At 47.9% G+C, this 14,476-nt stretch overlaps 1 protein-coding gene across 1 annotated transcript in view; it reads left to right on the forward strand.

Annotated features, from left to right (window-relative positions):
• Positions 1–14,476, forward strand: part of FARP2 (FERM, ARH/RhoGEF and pleckstrin domain protein 2) — a 238,283-nt gene that overhangs the window by 114,937 nt on the left and 108,870 nt on the right. Inside the window, exons 7-9 of the mRNA XM_063919260.1 lie at positions 3,005–3,119; positions 3,462–3,609; positions 4,637–4,732. Of these exons, the coding sequence (XP_063775330.1) occupies positions 3,005–3,119; positions 3,462–3,609; positions 4,637–4,732 (359 nt within the window). The remainder of the gene's footprint in view (positions 1–3,004; positions 3,120–3,461; positions 3,610–4,636; positions 4,733–14,476) is intronic.

A 14,476-nucleotide genomic window follows, 5' to 3' on the forward strand; every position in this document is an offset into this window, starting at 1 on the left:
TTTCACGCAAGAACCTTTCCGTGGGATCTGCTGGAAAAATGGTCCGGATCGCATCTTCAGATGCATCAGCGGATAACCCTGTCTCCAAGGACAAGGGTGTTTCTTCTGCGGTGGCTGCAGAGTGCTCATCTATGAAAGGGCCGCAGATTCGGCATTCAGGACTGGGTCCTGGTGACCACGGATGCCAGCCTGAGTGGCTGGGGAGCAGTCACACAAGGAAAAAATTTCCAGAGAGTGTGATCAAGTCTGGAGACTTCTCTCCACATAAATATACTGGAGCTAAGGGCAATTTACAATGCTCTAAGCTTAGCAAGACCTCTGCTTCAAGGTCAGCCGGTATTGATCCAGTGGGACAACATCACGGCAGTCGCCCACGTAAACAGACAGGGCGGCACAAGAAGCAGGAGGGAAATGGCAGAAATTGCAAGGATTCTTCGCTGGGCGAAAAATCATGTGATAACACTCTCAGCAGTGTTCATTCCGGGAGTGGAAAACTGGGAAGCAGACTTCCTCAGCAGGCATGACCTCCACCCGGGAGAGTGGGGACTTCATCGGGAAGTCTTCCACATGATTGTAAACCGTTGGGAAAAACCAAAGGTGGACATGATGGCGTCCCGCCTGAACAAAAAACTAGACAGATATTGCGCCAGGTCAAGGGACCCTCAGGCAATAGCGGTGGACGCTCTGGTAACACTGTGGGTGTACCAGTCAGAGTATGTGTTCCCTCCTATGCCTCTCATACCAAAAGTACTGAGAATCATAAGAGGGAGATGAGTAAGAACGATACTCGTGGTTCCGGATTGGCCAAGAAGGACTTGGTACCCGAAACTTCAAGAGATGTTCACGGAAGACCCGTGGCCTCTACCTTTAAGAAAGGACCTGCTCCAGCAGGGGCCTTGTCTGTTCCAAGACTTACCGCGGCCGCGTTTGACGGCATGGCGGTTGAACGCCGGATCCTGAAAGGGCATTCCAGATGAAGTCATCCCTACCCTGGTCGAAGACAGGAAGGATGTAACCGCAAAACATTTTCACCGCATTTGGCGAAGATATGTTGCGTGGTGTGAGGCCAAGAAGGCCCCTACAGAGGAATTCCAACTGGGTCGTTTCCTACATTTCCTGAAAACAGGACTGTCTATGGGCCTAAAATTAGGGTCCATTAAGGTTCAAATTTCGGCCCTGTCGAATTTCTTCCAGAAAGAACTGGCTTTAGTGCCTGACGTTCAGATGTTTGTAAAAGGGGTACTGCATATACAGCCTCCTTTTGTGCCCCAGTGGCACCTTGGGATCTCAATGTTGTTTTGAGTTTCCTAAAGTCACATTGGTTTGAACCACTCACCACTGTGGACTTAAAATATCTCACATGGAAGGTGACGATGCTATTAGCCCTGGCTTCAGCCAGGCGTGTGTCAGAATTGGCGGCTTTATCATATATAAAGCCCTTACTTAATTTTTCATTCTGACAGGGCAGAATTGAGGACTCGTCCTCAATTTCTCCTTAAGGTGTTTTCTGTTTTTCACATGAACCAACCTATTGTGGTACCTGCGGGTACTAGGGACTTGGAGGACTCCAAGTTACTTGACGTTGTAAGGGCCCTGAAAAATATGTTTCCAGGACGGCTGGAGTCAGAAAATCTGACTCGCTGTTTAGCCTGTATGCACCCAACAAGATGGGTGCTCCTGCTTCTAAGCAGACGATTGCTCGCTGGATTTGTAATACAATTCAGTTTACACATTCTGTGGCAGGCCTGCCACAGCCAAAATCTGTAAAAGCCCATTCCAAAAGGAAGGGGGCTTATCTTGGGCGACTGCCCGAGGGGTCTCGGCTTTACAACTTTGCCGAGCAGTTACTTGGTCAGGGGCAAACACGTTTGCTAAATTCTACAAATTTGATACCCTGGCTGAGGAGGACATGGAGTTCTCTCATTCGGTGCTGCAGGGTCATCCGCACTCTCCCGCCCGTTTGGGAGCTTTGGTATAATCCCCATGGTCCTTACGGAGTCCCAGCATCCACTAGGACGTCAGAGAAAATAAGATTTTACTTACCGATAAATCTATTTCTCGTAGTCCGTAGTGGATGCTGGGCGCCCATCCCAAGTGCGGATTGTCTGCAATACTTGTACATAGTTATTGTTACAAAAATCGGGTTATTCTTGTTGTGAGCCGTCTTTTCAGAGGCTCCTTCGTTGTTATCATACTGTTAACTGGGTTCAGATCACAGGTTGTACGGTGTGATTGGTGTGGCTGGTATGAGTCTTACCCGGGTTTCAATATCCTTCCTTATTATGCACGCTCGTCCGGGCACAGTATCCTAACTGAGGCTTGGAGGAGGGTCATAGGGGGAGGAGCCAGTGCACACCACCTGATCCTAAAGCTTTTATTATTGTGCCCTGTCTCCTGCGGAGCCGCTATATCCCCATGGTCCTTACGGAGTCCCAGCATCCACTACGGACTACGAGAAATAGATTTATCGGTAAGTAAAATCTTATTTTTTCACACAAATCTGTCGTGCTGGATGTCTTTTGTTTTGCGCACCATTCTCTCTAAACCCTAGAGACTGTTGTGCATGAAAATCCAAGGAGATCAGGATTTTCTAAGGTACTCAAACCACCCCATCTAACTCCAACAATCATTCCACATTCAGAGTTATTGAGTTCCTATTTCTTCCCCATTCTGGTGTTTTGTGTGAACAATAACTGAACCTGTTGGTCTTGTCTGTATGGTTATATGCACTGTGCTTCCACATGTTTGGCTGAAATAGATATTTGCATTAGCAAGCAGGTGTACCTGTACAGCGGCCACTGTGTGTGTATAAATATATGCATGTATATAGTGAAAGCGTGGAACTATTTGGTGGCATTGTTCTTACATATGGGCAGAGGTATACTGCATAAGTGCCCATTTTCTGATCTCTATACATTGGAATCATCCTTTTTATGGGATCACTCACTATAGATGGCTATTGTGATTTTTAGACGTTTATATTATTATTGTGTGTCTGCCACAGCCGAGGTTGGGGATTATGATCAGAAAGGAGACCAAGAGCACCTGAAGAACACCCAGTACTTACAGCGGCAGCACAGCCTGGAGGAACGGATACTGCAGTTCCACAGTGAGCACCTGTGAGTCCGTCCTAGGATTTCCGTGTTATGGATCTTTGTAGTTCTGTTTGCACACAATAGGGTAGATTTACTAAAACTTCTAAAATAAAAATAGAATGTACTAGATAAATATTAGCCTGAATGTATCGATTAAATGTTCCCTAGAGTCTGCTTGGTTGCTATGGGTAACACTTTTACTTTTTATTTCTTGAGGCTTTAGTACATCTGCCCTTAGTGTCACATATATCTCATATATCTGACTACAGAGATTGCCACTGATTTTATTTTCCCTCAGTGGGTCCGTGATGCAGACTGTAAATGGGTGGAATGTGACCACTGATGCTCTGTAATTTCCTCCTGCAGCGGTATGTCTCCTGCTGATGCAGATTTTCAGATCCTGGAGATTTCAAGACGATTAGATCTGTACGGAACCCGTTTCCATCTAGCATCTGACCGGGAAGGTGCCAAAATAAATTTATCCGTGTCACATATGGGAGTTCTGGTTTTTCAGGTACAAAACTACAGCATTTATGGTAAAACAAATACTGATGATAAGTTTCTTCCCCTTTTGTTACTGAAAGTATTTGGCTGCCATCTCCCGCATTTATACTGTCCATATATAGGCGGTCGGCGTCACTTAAGTTTAGCTGTGCCTCTTGTGTAGATAAGAGAGCATAGCATAGCAATATCCTCCAATGTTCTATATTCGGTACAGCTGTATCCGCTATACTACACACCCTGTAATGTATGAGAACTGCTCAGCCGGTCTCCTAATAACACAAATCGTTATTCTGGAAAAATAGTAACACACCAAACCCCTTCCCCCCCCCCCCCCCCCCCCCCCCCTTTCATTACTCACTACTGTAGTAATTATTGGTGCAGAGCAGCAAAGTTTCTATCTTGTGTTTTATTTTAATATTGCTCATGTTAGGACGTACTGTGTATCATGCAATCCTTTTTCACACAACTATGGTTTTTAAAAAGTACCACACACGCAGCTCCTATGATTGCTCTACCTTACAGGCCTAACAGCTTGGAGAATTGCGATTGTGACTCAGCTTGTTCTGTTTGCCCCTATCTGCAGCCCTGCTGTGTCATGTGTGGCCTTATAAATACATTGGCTTTTAATACCATTCATATCATAATGAAATTCTTATATGTAAAAGTTTCCGAAGCTTTATAAATCTGGAGACATTTGAGAGAAGATTGTGGTTAGATGGGGTGGGTATATTCTATGCGCTGTAAACCTTCTGTCTGTAATCTTATTTAATGACATTACAGCCAGTCACATTTACCTTAGCCTCCCTTTCCATAAAATGACTAACAGGGAAGAGTGGTGTGTGCAAGTTTAAATAAACTGCCACATTGCTTTTACCTATTCATTACCATTTAATATTTACTAAATGTGTGTGTTCCTGTACACTAAATATATAGTACTTGGCAGTTCAGTTATGTAAAGTAACTTGGATATTGGTTAGAGGCGCTGTAAGAACCTTACTGGACAGGACTCATATGCTCTCTTCTGTGTTGGCTCACAGGGTAACACCAAGATTAATACATTTAACTGGTCGAAGATCCGTAAGCTGAGCTTTAAGAGACGCCGCTTCCTTATAAAGCTGCACCCGGAGGTTCATGTGAGTGCTCCGCAAAGCTTCTTTCACTTCTAGTATGCATGGGAGATTGTGTATTAGAGGGATTGTTACTGGTCTCAGAGAGCAGGGGCTCTGACTATATATATTAATATATTTTTTATTGAAGCACGACATAACAATACAAGAGCAAAGAGGTCACATCAAAGGATTACATAAGTGCCAGATAGTCATCAGAGGTGGTGTGAATCAGACATTATGTGATGTTATCACATTTACTATAAATAAAGGTTATACATGAAAAACAGTGAAAACGTAAGTGCAGGTAAATAGACAAATTTACATAGTGTACAATAACGCATCAAGATGTCAATGCCTCCATCGTTTTCTTTAACTTTTCCTTTCCTAACTAAGGTGACCGTCTCTGGAATATACACCAGAGAGGGTCTGGTCTAATAATAACAAATTATGGATCTAAAAGAACAATAATATCTAACAAAATCAGTTGTTTCTATTTGTCTCCCCGACATATGCGAATACTCTTCATTTCTAATTTCTAGAGTTACTTATCCAAGCTATTGTAGTTCTGCACCAGGAGAGGCAGAGAAAACAACAGATGAACAGGATAAACAAATGTAGCGGTTTAAATTAGCTGAAACAAACATATACAAGACAAAGTTGCAGAGCCAATAGAGGCGTTGGAGACAGAAAGCCGTAGTCAAAACAGTGAACACGTGTCCGATACCGGTCGGATAATAGAGTAATAGCAAAGAGCAATTTGTTCATGTGACAGCTTCTAAGGGTCCCTGGTGTAAGGATAATGCATGCATAGTGTTGATACCATCAGGGGCAAAAATGAAATGGGAGAGCAATGTCAAAAAGCTAATATTTGTTGAAAAACGTTGTGGTCTAAACCCAGGAGTATCTACAGCTCCCGATCCACCAAAGCCCATGCGTAATTTCCTTTCAAATTGGGGAGCGTCTCTACTAGCCACTGCATTCAGGGTACTAACTAAATCCACCCCCATCGGCTCATGCAATACTGACTCTACAGAGTAGTCTAGGATCTCTATGGGGCGATAAGGACTCTGGTTATGTTGGTGATGGACTGCATGAACCACACCATTTATTGGGAAAGGGATCTTAGTCTGCTGGGCAGAAAGGTGTTGAGAAGCAATAATCCGGTCCCCCAGCGCACAGGGATCACCATCACCAACCGTTACGATTGCACAACATGCCGGTGACCCCTCTTTAAGAAGAGTATCATCTAATGTTAATGTGATTTTATCTATCCATCTGTTAATTGGAGTATACAAGTGGCATATTTAAATCTTGAGTAGTTGTCAAGCAATACAGAATAGAATTATCGAATGAAAATAACAAACGTCACATATAGGTCACAACAGAAGAAGAGAATAATACCACATAGAATTCGTAGAAGATGAAAAATAATAAACGTCACATAGAATTTTTCAGCAGGACTTGTGGTCGGCAGCCAAACAGACAAAACGGAAAGTTCCCTTCTGAGACTAAGGTTTCCCAGTGTAGCATCAGCCGGTGCTACGTAGCGTCCGTTAACGTGATAGGTCCCCCAACAGGGAAAGTAGGGGGCAGCAATTTTAGGCAGCGATCCAGTTAGTGGAGAGCGAGTTTACGTCCCTGCTATAATACAATGGGGGGGCAGAGTCCCGTATTCCTCCAATGGAGAGGCCAAATCGTCTCGCGTGTGTATGAGAAGCTCACGGGGGAAGATCTGCAGAGCCCAGCGTCTTCTCGATAATCGTGTCGTCAGGAGAGGGAGATCAGCAGCGTAGAAATTGTCACCAGCGCAGTATGCACGTCAAGCGCTGTTCCTCCAGCCAGATATTAATATTAATATTGGAGCGGTCTTGGCAGGTGCATCCAACACGTCCACTCCAGGCCGTCCCGGGAGATCTGAGCCGGCCACAGCTGTTCCGAACCTCCCGCTATTACCCGTCCTCAGCACCCAGACCTGCAGTGCCGAAGATACAAACAAGTAAACGGGGGCCAGCGGGGCAAGCTTCCAGTGCTTACCCCTTCAGGAGGGCATGTAGCTGCATATACGTGGCTTCCGAGGTCCAGCCGCACCACAAGCACAGTGGGGCTCCCAGGGGCCCAGGATGTCAGGGCGCCACGTCCGTCTCTGCAGTCTCCCGCAGCACCGCACAGCAAACCAGCGGCGGGGAGAGCGTCGTCAATCGCTGAAGCGCAGGCTCTCTCCTCCGCCTCTCCAGCCAGACAGGCACCAGAACCAGGTATAGGCTTCAGGGGGGGTCCAACGAGGGTATTGTCAGCCCGTCAGGAGACAGGTCAGGGTGCCGGTTTAGATGTATATAGTAGGTAAGGGAGGGGGCACGTTACTCCCGGCGTCTCAAGCTGCCACGAGGGCCATCAGTGTCGGTGGCCGGGCTCCGGTGGCATATAATCGCTCCTTAAGGAAAAGGACCTTAAAATGATACTCACAGTGTGCACTCTGCTGGTAGTCAGGAATTTTATCCAAATTTGCAGGATTAAAGCAGGATTTGCACGGATTCTGTAGCTAGGAATAGGTAGCTCAGTAAAATGCGGCCATACAAGATGCCCCGCCCACCGGAACTCTGACTATATATAACTATGTGTATATCATCATTTACAGGAACTCTGATTAGATTTATAGTCTTATTTATCCAGGTACTCTGATTAGCGACGTAGCATGAGATTTGGGCTTCTTCATATATAAATTAAAAAACTGAGGAAAGGTTATGATCAGAGAATGGTCCGATACAGGAGGTGCTTAGTTTTCACCAATGGGCAGAATGGGAGTGAGCACTAAATGCTGTTCCAGAGGGAAAGATGTGTAACGCTTTTAGGAGTCTGTTTTGGGTTCTTTGTATGACCCCAAGTTCTCGCATGCATACTAGCGCGCCCATTTTCACTACTACAGAAGTATCGGTCATATACTGTAGATCGCAGGATCTTCTGTCCCCACACTGGAACAATGTTGAATTGCCCTCAATAATGACTAGGCCCCTTACTAAGGATGAGACTTGGCAAGCAACAATTCTTCATGTCACTTTCCTGCTTCACTCAGTGGGGGTAATTCCAAGTTGATCGCAGCAGGTATTTTGTTAGCAGTTGGGCAAAACCTTGGGGGTAATTCTGAGTTGATCGCAGCAGGAAATTTTTTAGCAGTTGGGCAAAACCATGTGCACTGCACTGCAGAGAGAGTTAGATTTGGGTGGGGTGTGTTCAATCTGCAATCTAAATTGCAGTGTAAAAATAAAGCAGCCAGTATTTACCCTGCACAGAAATACAATAACCCACCCAAATCTAACTCTCCCTGCACATGTTATATCTGCCTCCCCTGCAGTGCACATGGTTTTGCCCAACTGCTAAAAAATGTTCCTGCTGCGATCAACTTGGAATTACCCCCCATGTGCACTGCAGGAGGGGCAGATATAACATGTGCAGAGAGAGTTAGATTTGGGTGGGGTGTGTTCAATCTACAATCTAAATTGCAGTGTAAAAATAAAGCAGCCAGTATTTACCCTGCACAGAAATACAATAACCCACCCAAATCTAACTCTCCCTGCACATGTTATATCTGCCTCCCCTGCAGTGCACATGGTTTTGCCCAACTGCTAAAAAATGTTCCTGCTGCGATCAACTTGGAATTACCCCCCATGTGCACTGCAGGAGGGGCAGATATAACATGTGCAGAGAGAGTTAGATTTGGGTGGGGTGTGTTCAAACTGAAATCTAATTTGCAGTGTAAAAATAAAGCAGCCAGTATTTACCCTGCACAGAAACAAAATAACCCACCCAAATCTAAAGGTGCATACACACGGAGAGATTTTGACTATGAGAGATTTTGACTGAGAGATTTCCCTTGAACTGGCAGTAGGAGATTTTGACTAACTTTACCAGAGATTTTGACTAAGTGTGCAAGAGATTTTGGCTATGGGAGATTTTGGCTATGGGAGATTTTGGCTATGGGAGATTTAGACTATCTCATTTAAATAAGGGGATGAGTGGGGGCGTGTCATATACAGGATGATATAGTGCCAGATACACTCACCCCCAGAGTGCCAGATACACTCGCACTTGCGGGACAGCTGCACTGAGTCTGCAGCAGTGTCCATCCCGCGGCCCACCTCCTGGCTGAGTCCTATCAGTGGCTGTGTGTGCCGATGAGGGGGAGTGCTGTGGGGGCGGACTAAAGCCAAGCTAATCTGCGCGCACTGTGTGATACCGGTGCCGCACAGCGTGCAGAGTAGTTTTAGCTTTGTCCCGCCCACAGCACTCCCCCTCATTGGCTCACACAGCCACTACTGCAGGACCTGGCTCCAGGCAGGCTACAATATGGTGGCACTAGCATGCGCCGCCCTTTAAGGCTGGCGCCCTGCACGGACACTATTGGAACATGCCTGGAGCCAGGTCCTGCCACAGCATGCAGGGGGGGTTATGGTTAGGCACACTCGGGGGGGATGGGGGTCTTAGGGTTAGGCTACAGAGAGGGGGGGTTAGGCACTAAGGGGGGCGGGTTAGGTTTAGGCTGCGGGAAAGGGGGGGTGGGTTTAGGCTGTGGGTAAGGGGGGTTAGGGTTAGGCTGCAGAGTGGGAGGGTTAGGGGTACGGGAGGGAGGTTTGGGTACTCTCTGCACCCTTGTCGGCATTACTGCGTTTGGAATGCCGGCATCGGTATACTGAACGATGGCCTCCCAACAGATGACTTTTTGGACACTTGGTACAGCCACTGGGATTCAAGAGAGAGACGGAGGAAGAGAGAGAGACAGGGAAAGACAGACGGGCAGAGAGACAGGGAGAGAGAGAGATAGACAGGAAGAGAGACAGGGACACAGAGGCAGGTAGAGAAAGAGATAGTGATTGAGACAAAGGGGTATATTTACTAACATTCTCATTTCAGCCGAGATCAATCTCTGCTGACATCGGCAGTGTGAGAATGCAACTTTTTGAGAAATAACACTGTAATTTACTAAACTACCGTGTTTTTTCAAATCAAATTCACCACTGTCGGTGTAATTCATATTGCCGGCAGTGTTTTACGGGAGTGAATAGTACAACATTGCCAGACTTTACAAAATGAAGCCCGGCCGGATCGGTGAGATCCGTGCAGGGCTTCACTGTGTACAGTATTTAAAAAGTTAAAAGTAAAAAAAAAAAAAATTGCGTGGGATCCTCCCTCCTATGTATAACCAGCCTCGGGCTCTTTGAGCCGGTCCTGGCTGTTTAAATACAGGGAAAAAAATGCATAGGGTTCACCCGTATTTAGACAACCAGCACCGGGCTCTTTGTCCGGTCCTGGTTCCAAAAATACGGAGGACAAGAGACGTAGGGGTCCCCCGTATTTTTAAAACCAGCACCGGGCTCCACTAGCCAGAGAGATAATGCCACAGCCGGGGGACACATTTATACTGGTTCCTGCGGCCATGGCATTACCCCCCCAACTAGTCACTCTTGGCCGGGGTTTCCTGGGGGAGTGGGGACCCCTAAAAACAAGGGGTCACACACCCCCGACACCCAAGGGCCAGGGGTGAAGCCCGAGGCTGTCCCCCCCCCATCCCTGGGCGGTGGATGGGGGACTGATAGTCTTTCAAAGTGACAGAAAAGAATATTGTCTTTTGCTGTGGAACTACAAGACCCAGCAAGCCTCCCCAGCATGCTGGTACTTGGAAAACCACAAGTACCAGCATGCGGGGAAATAACGGGCCCGCTGGTACCTGTAGTTCCACAACAAAAGAAATACCCAAATTAAACTCGCACACCGTGAAAAAAAATTTAAACACACTTACACATACTTACCTACATCCCACGCCGCCAATCACGTCCCCTTGTCCAGTAGAATCCAATAGGGGTACCTGTATTAAAAAAAAAAAAAAGTGTGCCCTTTTTACACATTACGGCAGACAGCGCACCCATTTTACTCATTACGGCAGACAGCATCCGCCTTTTTACACATTACGGCAGACAGCGCCCCCTTTTTACACATTACGGCAGACAGCGTCCCCCATTTTACACATTGCGGCAGACAGCGCCCCCTTTTTACACATTACGGTAGACCAGCGTCCCCCATTTTACACATTATGGCAGACAGCGCACCCATTTTACACATTAGGGCAAACAGCGCCCCCTTTTTACGCATTACGGTAGACAGCGTCCCCCATTTTACGCATTACGGCAAACAGCGCACCCATTTTACACATTATGGCAGACAGCGTCCGCCTTTTTACACATTACGGCAGACAGCGTCCCCCATTTTACACATTACGGCAAACCGCGCCTCTTTTTACACATTACATTAGACAGCGTCCCCCATTTTACACATTACGGCAAACAGCGCCCCATTTTTATACATTACGGCAGACAGCGCACCCATTTGACACAGTATGGCAGACAGCGCACCCATTTTACACATTACGGCATACAGCGTCCGCCTTTTTACACATTACGGCAGACAGCGCCCCCTTTTTACACATTACGGCAGACAGCGTCCCCCCATTTTACACATTACGGCAGACAGCGTCCGCCTTTTTACACATTACGGCAGACAGCGCCCCCTTTTTACACATTACGGTAGACGGCGCCCCCTATTTTACACATTATGGCAGACAGCGCACCCATTTTACACATTAGGGCAGACAGCGCCCTTCCCCCTAACTACCCTCCCCCCAGCAGCACGTACTGTCTAAATATCCCCCACATACTGTACTATGTGCCCTGCTGGAAGTTGGAGCACAGGCTGAGAGCAGTTTGAGGAGAGGAAGGGCTGTGGACTGGAAGAGCGCGTATTTTGCCATCCCTGGCAGCCGTCACCGCAATTTCCAGCAGCAGCGGTACCCCCGCCCTCACGACCTGTCACTGTCATCAGCCAATTGGACGCCGGCCAGCACCCCCTCGCACCCCGCACACGCAGCCTTCTGCACTGCGGTAACGGCTCCCAGCAGCTTCACACCACCCAGACCAGGTACGCGCGCGGCCGCCCACCGACGGACTCCTTCCCCGTACTGTAGACGTGTGCCCGGCGGACCTCTGTCCCCACTCACAGCGGCATCCCCCCCGACAATCTCCCACCTCCCAGGGCAGTAGCTACGCAGAGGGGAGAGCTGCGGCACCCCCACAGCAGGCTTCTGTCAGACCTGAGTCCGTGCGCCCTGCGGACCTGTGTCCCCACTCACAGCGGCATCCCCAGCGGCAGGCAAGTGTTCATACGGTTTTTATGGTAGTGTCTGGAGCTCCTAAATGCTTCTGTCTCTTCAGCCTCCGGGGAGTGGCTAAAATTAATTAGATCGCTATCGCTGGTTAAAATCGCTGGTGACAGAAAATATGAACGATTTTAACTAACCTTTCCAGCGACATAGTCTAAATTGACTTGCCTGCACAGTCTATTTTTCCCAGCGATAGCGACCTGGCGGGGACGCGCATCGCTATCGCTGGCTGTGTACACACAAAGCGATATGCACTAACTTTCTGAGCGATTTTGACTATATAGTCTAAATCTCTCAGCTATATCGCTCCGTGTGTATGCACCTTAACTCTTTCTGCACATGTCATATCTGCCTTCCCAGCAGTGCACATGGTTTTGCCCAACTGCTAACAAAATTCCTGCTGCGATCAACTTGGAATTACCCCCAGTGTGTTCAGGGGTAACTTCTGTGCAGCTGCATTGCCCTTGTGAAAGTAGTCATGCAGTTGCACCAGACCTATCTGAAATCACATGGATTTATGTGTACGCTCACCTCTGAATCGCTTGCTATTCCACCTGCATGCCTCCAGAACACTTCTCCTATATTCTGATCAGCTGCACCTCATCAACCAGAAATGAAGAGGAGTATTACTCTGCATCTCCCGTAATTCCTCAAAGTGGAGTGCGCTGGGTTACAGAGAACATGTGGTGCACAAAATCGTAAGAGCTGCCCGGAACATAGATTTGCCTGTAGCTGTAAATCAGCCCATAAATGTGTAGATTTGAACAAATAAATGTCTACCTTAATAATCACGATAGAGCATTACACCAGTGGCGGAACTAGCGAGCGGTGGGCCCAGGTACGACAAAATGCTTTGGGCCCCCCCCCATCCCATCCAAGTCCACCCCCTCACCCCTGGAGAGGATCTGGTGAGGGGGACCTGCTCAGGGCCAGAGAAATGGATACCTAGCAACAGTGCCATAACTAGACATTTTAGCACTGTGTGCAAGAAACGGCATCGGAGCCCCACCCCTGCATGTAAAACAGAGACAGTGCACGCCATAGGCGCGCGCAAAAATACATAGTGGCGTGGCTTCGTGGGGAAGGGGTGTGGCCACAAAATAATACCAATTCATAAAACGGTGCACAGTAGTCTCCATTATTCAAATTACACCGCACAGTAGCACCACTACACCAGGTAGAGACCCTTTTACACCTTACGGCGGACAGATTCCTCTTTTCTCTGACGTCCTAGTGGATGCTGGGACTTCCGTAAGGACCATGGGGAATAGCGACTCCGCAGGAGACTGGGCACAAAAGTAAAAGCTTTAGACTAGCTGGTGTGCACTGGCTCCTCCCCCTATGACCCTCCTCCAAGCCTCAGTTAGATTTTTGTGCCCGAACGAGAAGGGTGCAGGCTAGGTGGCTCTCCTGAGCTGCTTAGAAGTAAAAGTTTAAATAGGTTTTTTATTTTCAGTGAGTCCTGCTGGCAACAGGCTCACTGCATCGTGGGACTAAGGGGAGAAGAAGCGAACTCACCTGCGTGCAGAGTGGATTGGGCTTCTTGGCTACTGGACATTAGCTCCAGAGGGACGATCACAGGTTCAGCCTGGATGGGTCCCGGAGCCGCGCCGCCGGCCCCCTTACAGAGCCAGAAGAGCGAAGAGGTCCGGAGAAATCGGCGGCAGAAGACGTTCCTGTCTTCAGATAAGGTAGCGCACAGCACTGCAGCTGTGCGCCATTGCTCTCAGCACACTTCACACTCCGGTCACTGAGGGTGCAGGGCGCTGGGGGGGAGCGCCCTGAGATGCAATAAAACACTATAAAAACCTTATATGGCTAAAGAAATGCATCACATATAGCTCCTGGGCTATATGGATGCATTTAACCCCTGCCAGTTTTCCTGAAAAAAGCGGGAGAAAAGGCCGCCGTGAAGGGGGCGGAGCCTTTCTCCTCAGCACACAAGCGCCATTTTCTTTCACAGCTCCGCTGGAAGGACGGCTCCCTGACTCTCCCCTGCAGTCCTGCTACAAGAATCAGGGTAAAACAAGAGAGGGGGGGCACTATTGGCAGCTAATATAAAACAGCAGCTATAAAGGGAGAAACACTTACATAAGGTTATCCCTGTATATATATAGCGCTCTGGTGTGTGCTGGCAAACTCTCCCTCTGTCTCCCCAAAGGGCTCGTGGGGTCCTGTCCTCTTTCAGAGCATTCCCTGTGTGTGTGCTGGGTGTCGGTACGATTGTGTCGACATGTATGAGGAGGAAAATGATGTGGAAGCAGAGCAATTGCCTGTGTTAGTGATGTCACCCCCTAGGGAGTCGACACCTGACTGGATGGTCGTATTTAAAGAATTACGTGACAATGTCAGCACTTTGCAAAAAACTGTTGACGACATGAGACAGCCGGCAAATCAATTAGTGCCTGTTCAGGCGTCTCAGACACCGTCAGGGGCGCTAAAACGCCCGTTACCTCAGATGGTCGACACAGACCCAGACACGGATACTGAATCCAGTGTCGACGGTGAGGAGACAAACGTAATGTCCAGTAGGGCCACACGTTACATGATCACGGCAATGAAGG

This window comes from Pseudophryne corroboree, chromosome 4, assembly GCF_028390025.1.
Source record: "Pseudophryne corroboree isolate aPseCor3 chromosome 4, aPseCor3.hap2, whole genome shotgun sequence".
Classification (NCBI taxonomy): domain Eukaryota; kingdom Metazoa; phylum Chordata; class Amphibia; order Anura; family Myobatrachidae; genus Pseudophryne; species Pseudophryne corroboree.